Source organism: Dichotomopilus funicola (genome assembly GCF_033296635.1).
Source record: "Dichotomopilus funicola strain CBS 141.50 unplaced genomic scaffold C8A04scaffold_1, whole genome shotgun sequence".
Classification (NCBI taxonomy): domain Eukaryota; kingdom Fungi; phylum Ascomycota; class Sordariomycetes; order Sordariales; family Chaetomiaceae; genus Dichotomopilus; species Dichotomopilus funicola.
Genome location: NW_026944022.1, coordinates 1 through 14,517, shown reverse-complemented (window position 1 = coordinate 14,517; position 14,517 = coordinate 1). Strand labels below are relative to the sequence as shown.

Sequence of the window (14,517 nt, the reverse complement as noted above, 5' to 3'; positions counted from 1 at the left end):
CAAAACGCAAGGGAATAACGGGAAAAAAAAAAAGAGACAGACAGACAAAAAGAGCGAACAGCACTCCAAGAGGTATCCTCCTCAACAAGTACATACACATATCTAACCCAACTCCTCCCACTCCCCCCTTCCTATCCCCTACCCCCCGTCTTTTCCTCCCTTTCCCCCTTTCCCCCACCGATCCATTCTCTTAGTCCTTACCCCTCATTTCATTACCCTCACATAGATGGCCGACCCGGCCTGTAATTCCGTAGCCGTACATTTCCCTTTATCTCCCCGGTTGGCCTCCTCGCAGGCGCGAATCATCTTGGGCAGGTTCATCCTGCTCCAGAAAAGCTTCAGGTGTTTCATCAACCGCTCAGGGTGGTACATCGGGTAAATGAAGAGAGCGATGATAACAGCGAGGAAGATAGCGACAACGACAGTGACAAGTTTATTGCTTTGCTGCTGTCTCTTTGCGCCTGTCGTAATGGGTTTACCCGCGTAGCTAGCTAGCTGTATTTTCCCCTTTTGCTTGCTTGCTTGCTTGCTTGGTTTAAAAGAAGAAATACGCCAGCAAGAAACTGACGAGGCAAAGTACCGCCACAATCTGGACCGGCACGCCCTCCGTAGCCCGGCCTTGCGGCTGCTGCTGCGCGAGTTGCGGCGCCGCCTTGCTGCTGCTCTCGCCCTCCGAGGATGTGCCGACTGCCTTGCGCTGCCTGAGACCGCTGGCGACTTCGGTTTTGAGCGAGGCGATGGTGGCCTCGGCCTTGGCGAGCTGCTCCTTGAGCTCTTCGTAGGTGGCGCTCGCGGCCGATTTGACGGTCGCGGCGACGGCGGCCGGGGCGGCGAAGGCTGGTGCGGGTGGTTGTTGTTGGCGCTGAGGGGTGGATTCTGGGGTGTCGATGTCGATCAGCTTCGTCGACATGGCCGTGGTGTCCTCGAGCGCAGTGGTGTCATCGTCGTGGGGTGAAGCGTAGGACGGAGGCGCGGTGTCGGGGGTTGACTCGAACTGGCGCAGGGGGTGAGGGTTAGTTTATTTGCTAAGGGATCATCACCTTTGGGAAGAAGGGGAGGGGGAACAAACCCCGTTGACGGCCGTGGACCTGACGGGTGTCGCGACCGAATGCGCCGCGCCATCGTTTGCTGGCGCGAGCCATGTGACCCTGATCTTCTTCTCCTGGATCGCAGACCTCTCTACGCCGTCCCACTGTAAAAACGGTTAGCCCCTTTGTTCCTTTTGTGCACAAAAAGTCTTGAAACCTACAATCTGTGTCACGTTCGTGAACTCCTTCTCGGGGGTGATAACGACAGACTGAACGAGGAATTTGTCGCGACATTTAGCATCGGCGGGCGGTTCCTGCTTCATGGCCTGCAGGAGGACTGCAACGCAATGGGGTTAGTAAAATGACATCTGGTTTGCTATTTTTTGGGGGGTGACGTACCCGACACCTCGACATCGCGACCAGGTTCGATGCGACCCGAGTTTGGCCGTACACAGTACCTGCATCAATCGTTAATCTCCAGACCTGCAAAGGCTCCACAATAGCCGAACGTACTGCTTAGGGGCTGTTGTTTTGACCTGCGACCGTCAGTAAGGTGACCCCAAGGCAAGAAAACGAGCGTGAAAGAAGCCCAGTTGGTAATTACCTTGAACGCGATAGGCGACGAGTTGACGTTCTTGATCTTGAGGACCTGCGAGACCTCCACAGTGAAAGGCCCTAAGGAGTGGTTAGCGGCTGAGATTAGACAACCTGCGGATACTCTGCCCCCTGAGAACGTGATTCGGGGCGCGAGGCGACGTACTGCGGAACCCAAGTTCCACCGGATCGATCTCGACGGACATGTTCGCGGTATTGTCGGCTAGCCAGCGAAAGACACGTGAGGATTCCTGGGAGGATATTTGTTCAATCGGTGGGGGTGGTCACGGGCGCAAAAGTTCGACGCGGGATGCAATGGGAAGCCGAGGACCAGAACGGGCACGGTTTATCGCAAAGTCGAGATTGCTGGTCGTAAAAGTTGTCGCGCGGGAGGGTAGGTAGGAGTATTAAGGCTCGGGTTCGCGCTAGTTGTGGTTGGGGGGGGAAATCGGCTTCTTGGGGCGATTGTAAAAGGGAGACTGAGCAGTTGGTCGGGGAGGTTGTCTGTTGCGTGTTACGACATTTCCGCTGCGGTAGGTTGGCTGCCAGGTCACTGCGCTGGCTGCTGAAAGGGAGGGATCCAAGTCCGTGGGCCCGTGCTGATCACTTGGGGGCCTTGAGGGGGCCAGAAGCTCAACCCGAACCCTGGGCCGAATGCAGCGGATGACCAATCGTCGGCTTGTGCAGGTCGAATCAAACTTCCAGGCTGCGATGACGTCTGTTCCTACGGTTTATGAACGCCGTCAGTTATTTCGCTGTGAACAGCAATTTGGAAGTGTATTCAAGGGCCGCTTTTACTGAATCTCTTGTGGATTTTTAAGGACAATTTTCTCCACATCTTTGACATTCTAAACACCAGTTCAACATCCCATCTAGTTACCTACTACGAAGCAAGTGGGCTCTTTCTTCGCACTGATTGAACACCCTCAGGCTCCATTGCCCAACAGCCCACTAACCTGCCCCGCCTGCCTCACCACCAGCACCTGGCTGTTTAACCCGTCTTCATTCAACCACCGCCCCCAGACTCAAAACTACGAGAACTCGCAACTTTTGAGGGGTTACCAGGGCCACAAATCCAACACCATCATATAATATCCGCAAATATGACACAGTCAGATCTCGACCTCCTGCTCGAAATGGGCTTTGAGCGAGCCCGTGCCGAGCTCGCAGTCAAGAGGACGGGCGGATGTTAGTAACAGATTTCATTCTTCAGCTTTGTATTATTTCTACCAGTTACTGAAACCAAATTAGTACAGCAGGCGTTGACCTGGCTTGAGGAGAACCAGGAAAAGCCACTCGAAGAGCTCCAGGCGGCGCAAACGACGGCTGGCGCGACAAGAGGCGAAGAAGAAGGCGAAGCGTCTGTTCCCTCCGGCGAGACCGCCTCTTCTCTGGTCTGCAACGAGTGCGGCAAGAAGTTCCGTAACCATGATCAGGCTTCCTTCCACGCCTCCAAGACGTATGCTATCAGGAAACCCCTTTCTCGTTTTGTATTTAAGGTGTTGACACGTGTCACAGAGACCATACCGACTTCTCCGAATCGACAGAGGAAATCGCCCCCCTTACTGAGGAGGAGAAGAAGTCGAGGTTGGAGGAGCTGCGGCAGAAGCTGAAGGAGAAGAGGGCGAACCAGAGCGTCGTTGACAAGGAAGAAGCTAAGCGTAACGAGGTATGTACCTCAAGCCTCATTGTTGTAACTCACCGACTCGGTTTACGCTAACTTTCCATCCAGCAAATCCGCCAAAAAGCTACCAAGGAGACACAGGACGTCAAGGAGGAGCTCCAGCGCAAGGAGCAAATCAAGGAGGCCGCGAAGAAGCGTCAGGAGAAACTCGACGACCTGGAGGCCAAGAAACGCATCAAGGCCCGCATCGAGGCCGACAAGCAGGAGCGCAAGCGCCGAGAGGAGGAGGCCAAGGCGATGCGCGAGGGCAAGCCCCTTCCAGGCCAAACCTCTGCATCTGCCGCTGCCGCTGTGGCAGCCGCCGCAACCGCCCCGACAACGTCGTCATCGTCCGGGTCGGGCGCGGCGAATGCCCGCTTGAGATTGCAGACCCAGAACGGGAATCTCGTCAAGTCGTATCCCGGTGAGACGACACTGTTTGAGGTGGCTCAACAGATCGAGTCGGAGGTGGGCGCGCCCATCACCAAGTTCACGACAACTTTCCCGAAAAAGACTTTTGAGGCGGGTGTGGACTTTGGGCAGACGCTTGCCGAAGCTGGGTTGACGCCCAGTGCTGTGTTGGTTGTGAACTAAGGGGGGTTACGGAAGTTTGGGCTTTGTGGGAAACAAGAGGAGGATTTCGCCTGTCTACGCGCCTTTACTTTTACAAAACTTACATAGGTATGCTTTGATGAAGCAGTCTGAAGATAGCATGGAGATGCGATCTCGGTACAGTCGTTGGGGGTGGCTCCGAGCTACCCCTCACAGGGCGGAAGAAACGACGAATAAAACCCAGCATGGTTGAATCTCCGGAGTTGCTTGTCGACTAAAGGGCGCATCTGAAACCTGGAAGCCAGCGCCTGAACCATACATAGCCCTATCCTAGAGCTCATCACGTAGCCACATCCTGAAGCTAATGAACCTCGATTTATGTACAAAGTCTTTCGGTGCCGGGCCGCCCGATAATGGACATTGGAAGCTCACTGCTGACGCCCCTGTAACCCCGCATTCCCCAATGTTCCCACATCTGACCCCGTCGTGAACCCACAGCGATCTCGCACCGCTGCATCACGGATCCTAATGACGTTACCATAGGTTGAATATAACTCCTGATCGGGCCGTTAGTTGCCGTTCACATAATCCGTCATCCTAAACCACCCCGGCCACGCGGACTTAAGCCGCCTGTTACCTTACTTCCCGAGATCGACCTCTCTCACTCTCTTCCCTCTTAGCTTTTATAAAAAGTCCATGGCCTCGACCCTTCGGAGTTTCTCCAGCCGAGCAGTTTCAGTCTCGCAACCCTATATCCGTACTCGCCTTTATCACTCACGAATCCTCCCCGTCTCTTTTCCCCTCTCCCACAACACCCCCCGTCTTACTTCCCCTCTCACCCGATACCCCCACCAGCAAAGAAATACCATGGCCACCGAAGCGCCCAAGAAGATTGAATGGCTTGTCGTCATCCCCGATTTCCCCGGCGCCCATGAGAAGCGGATCGAGGTCCGGCCGTAAGTCCCTCTCATCCGTCCCACTCAAACAACCACACTATACCCTCCCATCTATGTCCTACCCCCTACTCACTAACATCTCATCAGTCAACACTTCGCCGGCCTGGGCACCTTCAAAGACTCGGGCGTGTTCCAAATGGGCGGTACGTATTCCCCCCTCTCCCCTCCCCAGAAGTCACCTTTTGCACATACCACCGGTACCTCCCCAGCAGCTCAACAACGGCGACGAGTTCAAGAACGAGGCTAAGACCAGTGCATACAGGCGCCGTGTTGAACGAAGTTCCGGAGGGGTCTGACGCTTCCAAGTTCTCCTTTGCTGGCAGCACTATTGTGATTCAGGCTGCTAGCCGTGAGGAGATTAAGGAGATCTTGCGACAGGATATTTATGCAAAGTCGGGGGTGTGGGATGTGGAGAATGTGAGTTGGTTTCTTTTAATTCTTTCTTCGCTTCTCCGTTTATTCTTGTTTTTTCTTTTTTCGTATGGGAAAGGGGTTATGCCGTCTAGTTTGAGAGTTTTGGCTTGTGATGCAGTAGGGTTTTAAGCCGGTGAAGTTTAGCGGTGTCACTGACATACTTGTTGACAGGCTCAAATTTGGCCATTCCTCTGTGCCTTCCGCAACCAAAAATAGGGGGTAAAATGGGGTTCTATCGAGTGCCACGTTGATGAACGACCAAGGACCAATATAACCTAGTTTCAAGAGGCTAGTTCATAGAGACCCCTTAGCCATGTCGGATGACCCCTGAAGATACTCCGTGATCCACAAAAGCACGCACGAAAACCAATGGTCCCGCAACATTACAGACTAAACAATGAGTATGGACCCCTATCCCAGGCCATTCACTGAGCCCGTTACCGGAATAGCCCTACCAAATTAAACCGCAACAAGCCGCCGTATCTCAGACCTCTAACGCCGTGCGTGATAATGAATCCTCCTCCCGTACTCATACACACCAACCAATCCCCTGGGATAATCGAAATAACCGCGACCCGACAGTAAACTATGAGGCATCCTCTTGCGGCGCCGGTGACTGGTTCTCATTCTCCTCGAGCTCCTCGGCTGCTACCCTTAGTTCATAGTTAAGGTCAAAGCACTCCGCCAGTAGCTCGCTCACATTTCCCTGACCTTCGGGAATGTCGTTGCCCACCATGAACTTGCCGTCCACTCGCATGTTGTCGATGGAATTCAACTGGCAGTACTCATTAGCTGCGGATATCTCAAAAGGTTAGAAAAGCGCTAGAGAGGACAAACCTTCATGCTATAAGGGTACAGCTCTCTCACGGAACCAACGCCCCCTGAGTTCTTGACCTCGATCAAGCAGCGCTTCAGGGTCTGAAGCTGGTTATAGATGGGTAGCAGGGCCTCCGACACGGGCTCGGATGAGTTCATAAGGTAGTAAATGTAGCCGTAGCTGCGCCGAATGAGGTACAGCAGTGTGCGCTGCACGTATAGCTCAGCTGGATGGCCTTCCGGGTCGAGCCAGTTGCCGTCGACACGGGCCTCGTCAATCTTGTCAAGCTGCCGCTGGAAGTCGTACAGGTCGGTCTCGCGTAGCGACCACGCCTGAGTGAGGGAGAGCTTTTCGAGGTCGTTGCGGATACCGATGAGGATGTTGTACTTGTCCTTGAACCCCTCGGGGATCACGCCTTTTCTGGAGTGGGGGTCAGTCGGGGCTTGGAAAATTTCAAGTATCAAGGAGCATACCTCTCGAGAACAATGTCAGACCACCGCAAGCAGTGGCCAAGGAGCACCGATACCTGCTCGCTCCCGCGGTACTCTTTGCCTTCCGCATCCACAAACTTGCCATCTACCTGAGTCGCATTGATCTCTTGCAGTTTCGCCTTAAGTTTCTGCACTTCGCTCGTTGAGAACTGCGGGTGTGTTAGCACTTTCGGTTTACCGCACGCCGTGAACCAGACCAATCCTTCTCGTTCACCCACCTTCGACTTTGTGTTGGCAAGCGACATCGACCGCATAACAGAAATTAAGCGTTCGTAAATGACCTGCAATGGCTCGTCCAGTTGGTCGAGCTGTTTGCGCAAGTTGGCCAACACCGACCTGCACCGGCTTTCCCTGTTCGCCAAAAGCTCCACAAGATACGGAGAGTGTTCCTTCTTCGTATTCTTCAAGATCCCCTCGAGCCGGTCTAGCGTGTTAGATATACTGGTCAGGTCCTTTCCAGAAAAGATGCGGGCTTCCGTCAGGTGGTCGAGCAGGCGCTTGATGGTGGATGTCAACGCGTACGCAGCCGGCGCCTCGGTCGTCCGTCCGATGGTCATAAAGAATAGCGAAATGAGCTGGAGGCAACTCTCTAGGACCTTATCCACTGTGATTTGTCTCCGTAAGTACATTGAGGTACAAAGGGAGGAACTTGCTCGAATCTCCCGTTGACCTACATCGATTCTCCTCCGTCTGCTGCCCCTTTCGAATCTCGTTCACCTGCCTGATCTGCTCGATGAGCTGGTCGTGCAGGACCACGACATCCTGGGTCCGGATGTACTTGGTGCGGTCCCTTTTCAGGAGGAGTAGGCTGTCCTGGATGGCAGTGAGGTTGTTGAGGATCTGCCTCTCCCGCTCATCCTTAGGCATTGGAACCGCCGGCGTCTCCATTGTGGTGATTGTGGGGTAATTCCTGTGGTCGAGTGACACAGAAACTAGGTTGGGGAGGAAAAATAGACGCTGGTCTTCCAAGGGGGAACTTCTCAGCTTTATAGTCGCCCTTGCTTCGGCGTGGTCGGGTAGTCGCCCCGCGTGACTTGGGTGGAACGATGGATCTGAGGGCCGATTTGCGATGGGCCACCCCCTGCGCCACTGGATAAAGAGTCACTTGGAAACTGTGGGTTGGAGATCTGGAGAAGACCGAAAGAGTAACCAATCCTCCGGTGGGAGATTTCCCAGAGCTCCTTATTTGTCAATGACCTCTGGGCTGGCTGCAACTTCCAAACTTCCAGGCTCCGTTTGCGACGTCAGTGGTGGGGGAAAGGTTGAAGGTGGGGTGTGTGTGCAGGGGTTGTAGTCTTGGCGTAGTCAGCAATCGCCAGGAAACTGCCCACCGCCTTTCTCCATTCTGTCCAGCAGAAAACACCAAGGCCCCCCGTTAGCATGGTACATAAGATCCTCGCGAGACTCTTGTCTGCTACATACGACCATAGGCAGTAGAAAGCTCGGGATCCCGTCCGCTCTCCCCTAGATAAACTACTGACCGCGGGACTAGTACTCAGGTCGGTGACGACTGGGGAATCCCCCGTGTTGTATGTTTTTGGCTATTTCTAAATATTTTTGGTGGTTCTCCTGTGGGTCTATGGATACCCTCTTTCATAGTTGGTGGATATCACTGAGAGCTGTTGAAAATATCTATTAGGGTTAGGGTTACTCTAACGCTTACAACTTTACTCAGGTCCCCTTAGTTGATAAGGATGAAAGATCCCGAGGAGCGAGTTTCTTATGAGACTTCGAAATATAAATATGGAATGTGCAAATGGCGGGGCTAGGTTCCGGGCGACTGGGGGGTACTGGTCCTCTGCTAACCCTCCCTAATTACCTAGTCTGAGTAGGAGATATAAGCGCCCGCTTTCAAACAATTATGAAGACAGGAAGCTATCGTTATCATCCTAGTTCTTAAAGTTGTAGCGTGGGCGGATTTACAAGGTTGGCCGCCCATGGGGTGTTGGCAGACTACCTATTAATTGGGGGTCGGTCGAAGATACGTGCGGTTTGACGGGTTGAGCATGTGGTCGTTCCGCTGTGATCAAGTTCCGGAGAGCAACCCCAACGGCTTTATCGGCACAATCGAGGACGAGGACCATGACAGGCACTTACACATCCGCCAGCCTACAATGCTCACTCAGGTATGAGTGCCAGTTTTGTGTGAGGCTGGAATACCTCCGAGTCTAATTCACCTTCTTGGTACATATCTGCCCCCCGCGACTGAGTATCTTTGCTCGAGGCACGTCTGCTTGGTTCGGCGTATCAAGGACAGCGAGGGTCAACGGACACACCTCCTCTACCTCTCATAGCCGTTGCCGGCTGATGGTACTTGTACTTGGGTGTTGTGATTTCAAATGTGACCCAGGCCCCAGGGTTTCCCACCGTGAGCCTCCCATTAATTACTCAACCAGGGTGATAGTCACCTACCTTATGCTGCATGTGCCCGCACTTCTAGGTTTCGAACGGATCGGCTTTTTCCGTAGAGTTATGGCTTGGGCGGCGCTCATGGGAAATAGACGGCACTCCCGCTGTTTTTCGGGTATTTAGCAAGGTGTCACAGTATAAAAGGGTAATTACCCACTCGCTGCTGCAATACCACCTTAGGTATGTAGACATTTGTGACATGCCTTTTCGACCCAAGATTTTCTACAATTAAGGATCGATCCCTCTGACTGTTACACCTGATCCTAGAACCTTTGGTTGTGCTGACGTCTCGCCCGGAAAAGTGAGACCAAAGTTCCAAACTGTGCGGGGCGTGCCTTCCCGCAGTTTCCCACTGTTTTACCTGAATTCCTTTACCGCCGAGGCTCCTCGCGTACTCTGCCTCTCCGTTGTTTGAAGCTTCTTTGTCGTTCATGCCTTGGTGTTCACGTGATGGTTTTGTGTTCTTCTGTCGGGTTCCTCTTGACGTTCATTTATTCCCCCGGCCCCGGGTGTCGGCGTCACATACAGCGTACAGGCGAACCCTGGGATCATGGGCCAGACCGTATCATTTCTCGGCCTCGCCCGCACTTCAGGCGCTGAAGGCGGACAGGCTTTTGACCTCCTCACCATTGATGCCAAAGGATTGCAAGGACTCTTGGACCAAGGCGAGCTCACCAGCCTCGACCTTGTCCGGCAATGCCTCACGCAGATCCAGCAGCACGACGGCAACCTCCACGCCATGATCAGTATAACGCCAACTGACGTTCTCGAGGAGATAGCAAGATTGCTTGATCGGGAAAGAGCTGGCGGAAAGTTGCGTGGACCGCTGCATGGAATCCCGATCACTATCAAGGTTAGGGTTCACAATCTCCTCTGCACTTTCTTGCTCTCCACACTAAAATCTGCAGGACAATATTGACACCCCAACACTAGGTCTTGCAACGACTGCCGGAAGCGTCGCTCTACTGAGCTCCAAAGCTCGTAAGAACGCAAAGATCATTGACCGAGTATGGTAAGTCAACGCACCACCGAGCCCCTCCATATCGCTGACAACAAATTCTTAGCTTATTGCAGCGGGGCTTATAATTCTCGGAAAAGCCAACTTGAGCGTGAGCAAACATCCCGGATTCAACGTAGCCGTGAAATCGCGTCATCTAATTACTAACAGTTTCCCTAACGTTTAGGAGTTCTCCAACTCTCGATAACAACTTGAGATCTACTAGACCCCCTTCCCATGAATGAAGTTTCTGACGGTCAGCAGGGGATCTGATATGCCAAGCGGTTGGTCTGCGGTGGGCGGACAAGTCCAGTCAGCCTACATCCTTGGGGGTGTTGACCCCGACGATTCGACGGATGGTCACTCGGTGGGTATCCCGGTGCCTTGGTTTGATTTTAATAGCTGGAAATCCTAACAACACCCAAGAACCCCTCAGGCTCATCCTCTGGCTCCGCTGTTGAAGTTTCTGCCGGGTATACGCCGCTTGCCATTGGCACTGAAACCGACGGATCGCTTGTGTGCCCTGCTGGTCGAGCTGCTCTGTACACGATCAAGCCAACAATTGGTCTCGTTCCCCAGGACGGCATTGTCCCCATATCTCACCACTTCGACTCGGCAGGGCCCATGACGAAGTCGGTTCACGACCTGGCTATCTTGTTGGATGTTTTAGCCTCGAGACCACGATCTGAGTCGTTCACAAGAAGTTTGACGGGGTCCTGGTCAGATATCTCAGTTGCGGTTCTCGATCCCGACAAGTGGAAGTTTCCCGAAGCTTCTGTTAAGCCTGTTGACGGGGCTGAGGCCCAAATCGTATGTGTGCATCTTGAAACGTCGTCAAATTTTATCGTTACTTGCTTGCGATTGTAGAACCGAGAAATACGCCAGGCGTATGATGTCATCCGGTCAAAGGACGAAAGTTTGCTAACGATGTCGATCTCATTTCGATCGATGAGTTTGAGCTGGATGGGAAGAATAGCGAGGGCGTTATCGCGAGTCTGTCAACCCTGGCCTAATGATTTACAGCTGAAGCTAACATTGATTAGCGGCCGATTTGAAAACAACCCTCAATGCTTATCTGCAGGATCTTGAGGAGAGCGAGGTCCGATCGCTTGGAGAGCTGATCGAGTACAACCTGAAACATGCCGACAAGGAGCTTCCGCCACGTATGAAACTCACAAACCCTGAGGGTCTATTCTATTCGTATGGCTAACACTATGCTTAGATCACCCTAGACAGGACGGCTTCATCAAGGCACGGGACCAAAATACATCTTCGTAAGTGTACAACCGGCACCTGGAGCATCTCCGGCACGTCGCCAGAGACCAGGGGATTGAACGGGTTCTCAAGACCTATGAAGTTGACGTTATCCTTGGTCCGACGGATAGTGGCCTCACGTCTATGGCAACTGGTGGAGGTAAGAGGACTTTTAAGAAAACAATTGATTCGAAGACCAAAAAACAAGTTAAGGCTGACGTTTTACACCATGAAAGGCTACTCGCTTTGCGGAATGCCGCTGTCGTACTTGGACTACAATGGCCGGCCGTTTTCGGTTTCAGCCATCACAAGACGAGGCCGGGATGATCTGCTGATCAAGGTCATGAGTGCCTGGGAGGCGACGTTTCCCCAGCGCAGGCCGCCCCCGCAACTAGTCAACCGGCCATAGTCTGACATAACATTGTCTGAAACAAACATGGAGAAGTGGAGGCCAAGCTCACAATCCTGGTTACCTGCCGCAGTCTTTTTCTCCCATTTGATTTCTTGAGAGGAGGATAACCGTAGCGGGTGGATTTAGGCTACTTCCCACTCATATAATTACGCGTTAGATAAGGTTCCGCTGACAAGCTGGTAATGAACAGTTGTCCGGCAAGTAATAGATACAAGTATGATCCTCTCCTTGGTTGTTCAAATGATTAGAGGTCCGAATGCTCCTGTTTGACAGTGACCCACCTGGTTCCTTTACGAGCCAAATCGTGACAAGGTATGAGCTAGATAGAGGCTATAGGAAAAATGATCGATCTGAGAACCAGATATGAAGTCTATCTGCTAGCTAGCGTTGTATATGGTCACGGTCTAATGTAAACCCTACAACCCCAACCGGCCGCTTTTCCTCTCCTTCAAAGCTGCTGAAAACTGGCGTTAGCCCTCTTGATAACTCGGTTCCAAGCCGTCTTTACGCTCGCTTGTAAGAATAGCGCCCGACGTCATCCTCCTTTTTCAAAACCCTCCGATCTCTCGAGTCCGCCTCTCAGCCCATTCCCCCAACGCCCCAAAGAATTCTTCAGGATCATCCCCGCGCCAGTCTCGGAGAGCATACCACAGGTAGCGAAAGTCCTTTCCGGCCCGTATGGCGGCCTCGTAGCCCGGCGCCTCATGATAAAGCTTCTTTGACAGTGGTTAGCGTGGAGTGGGCATTGCAGAATGGCAGGGCGATAAAAGAGATATAACTACCGTTATATAATGGCTCGCCCAGGCTGCATATGTCTCAAGATCAGCCGGAGTTGTGTCCTTTGGCAACCGCGTGGCCGAAGGCCGAGCATCCTCATCGACGATTAAATCAACAGGGCTAACCGCTACAAGAGGATCGGAGAGCGGCACAGGCCATATACATGCCGTCTCCCAATCAAAGAGAGACGTCAGTAGAGGCTCGCCGTTCTCTTGCGTCGTGATAGTTGTATTGTGAATGCCGAAGTCGCCGTGTTCAAGAACAAGCCTGTACATAGATGCTTCGGGGGTATCGGGTGGCAGCAGGTAGGGGATCGCCCTCAGGAGAGACTCCTTGGCTGCTAGGGCACGAGGTCCGACAATCCCGTCGTCGCCCTCCCATCCGATCATGTCACCCTCGTTTCGGATTGTGGCTTTGATCTTGGCTTCGAGCACATGGCTCCAAAACTCGTGGGTAGGGGCGACGGGCATGGACAGTGAGTTAGGCCTGAACTCGAATAAGCGTCCGTGGAGGAACTTGTCAGTGAAGTCGCGAGGTGGGTTGTAGCGGAATAATGCTGCACGCGAGGTGGCGAGTTGGTTGAGGAGGAGGAGCTGGCAGGCATTGAGATTTGTTAATAATGTTGAGACCAAGGCCGCCGCCGCCTTGTTATGGTGTGCTCTTCCTCATACCTTGTGGCTAGGAGTGAGTTCTTTCCACACATTCTTCACCCCTTCAGACTTCTCGAACACAAACAGCCGCCGACCTCTCAGGTCCAGAGGCACAGTGCTTGGTTTTAAATCTGCCTGCTCAACAGGCGCGCGGAAGTAGAGCAGACGGGAGGCACGAATATCTGGTTCTGACCGAAGCAGATTATACACGGCGCCCTCGAAAAGAACTTTAGCAGCCTGGACATCGACCGGAAAACCGTCAAAATCCGGCATGTTGACATCGCCGCGAGCCAGGCGGGCAACCAGGTCGAACCTGTCTGAAGTTTGGAGGAAAAAGCTCTGGGGAATGATTCAGAATGGATTCAAAGAGTTCGTTCCAGGCTTCCTAGCAACTAATTCACTCACGTAACTATTCGAACCGTTGTCGATGGTAGGAATATCCGTCACAGTCGTGTTTAGCTTCTCCTCTATCTCCCTGATCAATAGTCGGACATCCCATTCTCGGTGGAATGGGCTTTTGCCAGCCCGAGCCAGCTGGAAGAGTTTCTTGCCATCGTAGGGAGCGCCATCAGGCATCAACGGCCATTCGTCTCGCCAACCCATTGCGAAAGTGAAAGTGGGAGCGGGTGTGGGTTTGTGAAGCTGAGAGACTTTGATTCCCTGCTTCAGTGCTTATTGTAGCAACAAAATCGTCAATTGTCTTCACTATCAACTTAGAATTTAATTAGAGCTGACATTGCTATTGCCTTGACCGAGATGTTGAAACTTGAAGAGCCCCTAAATCATGATTTCTTTCAAAAGTTCCGAGTTACCTTTTCGCCTTCACCATGCTTTTCTGGAGCGAATTGGGGTTCGCACCGTGTCGCCTGCCGGTTTTGTGTTGGTTGGGCTTGACTTTGCATGAGTAGAGGGATTTAACCTCATCCAATTCGCCGGAATCCGTGGCGTACATAACTGTTGTGCATGCAGATTCAGTTTTACACCAGGGACGGCAGGTAAGTCATTCGGACAGCAACCTTCTAACAGTGATTCTGATGACCCGTTACCTCACAGGTTCGACACCTTGATAGTATCATCGCCGGCCCGGCGTGTGACGTGTTCATTGACATTCGATACTGCATGGAGAGTGCTTCCACCTTGTACCTCTCTCAGTCTCACCACCACCATTGGGTGGGCCACGACGGATTGATTGCAAGAGTAAATTGTATGGTTCGCTTGATAAACGGCAGGGAGATGGAGGACATCCAAGACGTGAGGGGACAAGGTATGCTGAGCATGAGGTGAAGGGGCCACTCAATGGCGGTGGAGAGCTTGGTGGAGTTGAGAATGTAGGCGCAGAGGTGGTTGGATAGAGTTAGCGTGTAGAGCGAGAACCGGATCTGAAGGTAATCAAGAATTCATACATCTGCTGAGGGAAGTATTGAGTAATTATTATTAGGTAGGTAGGTTGTGTGTGTGTGTGTGTGTGTGTGTGTGTGTGTGTGTGTGTGTGTGTGTGTGTGT

The 14,517-nt window shown here is 52.7% G+C and overlaps 6 protein-coding genes across 6 annotated transcripts; 3 read left to right on the top strand and 3 right to left on the bottom strand.

Moving 5' to 3' along the window:
• Positions 1-535: 535 nt before the first annotated feature.
• Positions 536-1,828, bottom strand: C8A04DRAFT_23734 (PapD-like protein; the record flags this gene model as incomplete). The annotated part of the gene is made up of 7 exons (XM_062778777.1): positions 536-994; positions 1,070-1,192; positions 1,250-1,365; positions 1,428-1,486; positions 1,542-1,564; positions 1,633-1,703; positions 1,789-1,828. 7 exons carry the CDS (start codon positions 1,826-1,828, stop codon positions 536-538), a joined length of 891 nt encoding a protein of 296 aa, XP_062641315.1.
• Positions 1,829-2,725: 897 nt separating this feature from the next.
• C8A04DRAFT_23733 (uncharacterized protein) lies at positions 2,726-3,879 on the top strand (the record flags this gene model as incomplete). The annotated part of the gene is made up of 4 exons (XM_062778776.1): positions 2,726-2,810; positions 2,874-3,081; positions 3,141-3,291; positions 3,355-3,879. The coding sequence occupies 4 exons, from the start codon at positions 2,726-2,728 to the stop codon at positions 3,877-3,879; spliced, it is 969 nt and encodes a 322-aa protein (XP_062641314.1).
• Positions 3,880-4,704: 825 nt separating this feature from the next.
• C8A04DRAFT_23732 (uncharacterized protein) lies at positions 4,705-5,423 on the top strand (the record flags this gene model as incomplete). The annotated part of the gene is made up of 4 exons (XM_062778775.1): positions 4,705-4,793; positions 4,881-4,936; positions 5,056-5,210; positions 5,379-5,423. 4 exons carry the CDS (start codon positions 4,705-4,707, stop codon positions 5,421-5,423), a joined length of 345 nt encoding a protein of 114 aa, XP_062641313.1.
• A 370-nt stretch (positions 5,424-5,793) lies between these two features.
• Positions 5,794-7,403, bottom strand: C8A04DRAFT_8701 (uncharacterized protein; the record flags this gene model as incomplete). The annotated part of the gene is made up of 5 exons (XM_062785210.1): positions 5,794-5,982; positions 6,045-6,444; positions 6,498-6,664; positions 6,734-7,119; positions 7,190-7,403. 5 exons carry the CDS (start codon positions 7,401-7,403, stop codon positions 5,794-5,796), a joined length of 1,356 nt encoding a protein of 451 aa, XP_062641312.1.
• Positions 7,404-9,474: 2,071 nt separating this feature from the next.
• On the top strand, positions 9,475-11,584 carry C8A04DRAFT_33519 (amidase signature domain-containing protein; the record flags this gene model as incomplete). The annotated part of the gene is made up of 7 exons (XM_062782491.1): positions 9,475-9,777; positions 9,833-9,936; positions 10,186-10,288; positions 10,348-10,731; positions 10,839-10,914; positions 11,201-11,335; positions 11,412-11,584. The coding sequence occupies 7 exons, from the start codon at positions 9,475-9,477 to the stop codon at positions 11,582-11,584; spliced, it is 1,278 nt and encodes a 425-aa protein (XP_062641311.1).
• Positions 11,585-12,135: 551 nt separating this feature from the next.
• C8A04DRAFT_23729 (uncharacterized protein) lies at positions 12,136-13,617 on the bottom strand (the record flags this gene model as incomplete). Its single annotated transcript, XM_062778774.1, has 4 exons — positions 12,136-12,303; positions 12,370-12,957; positions 13,036-13,353; positions 13,420-13,617. 4 exons carry the CDS (start codon positions 13,615-13,617, stop codon positions 12,136-12,138), a joined length of 1,272 nt encoding a protein of 423 aa, XP_062641310.1.
• Positions 13,618-14,517: the final 900 nt, after the last annotated feature.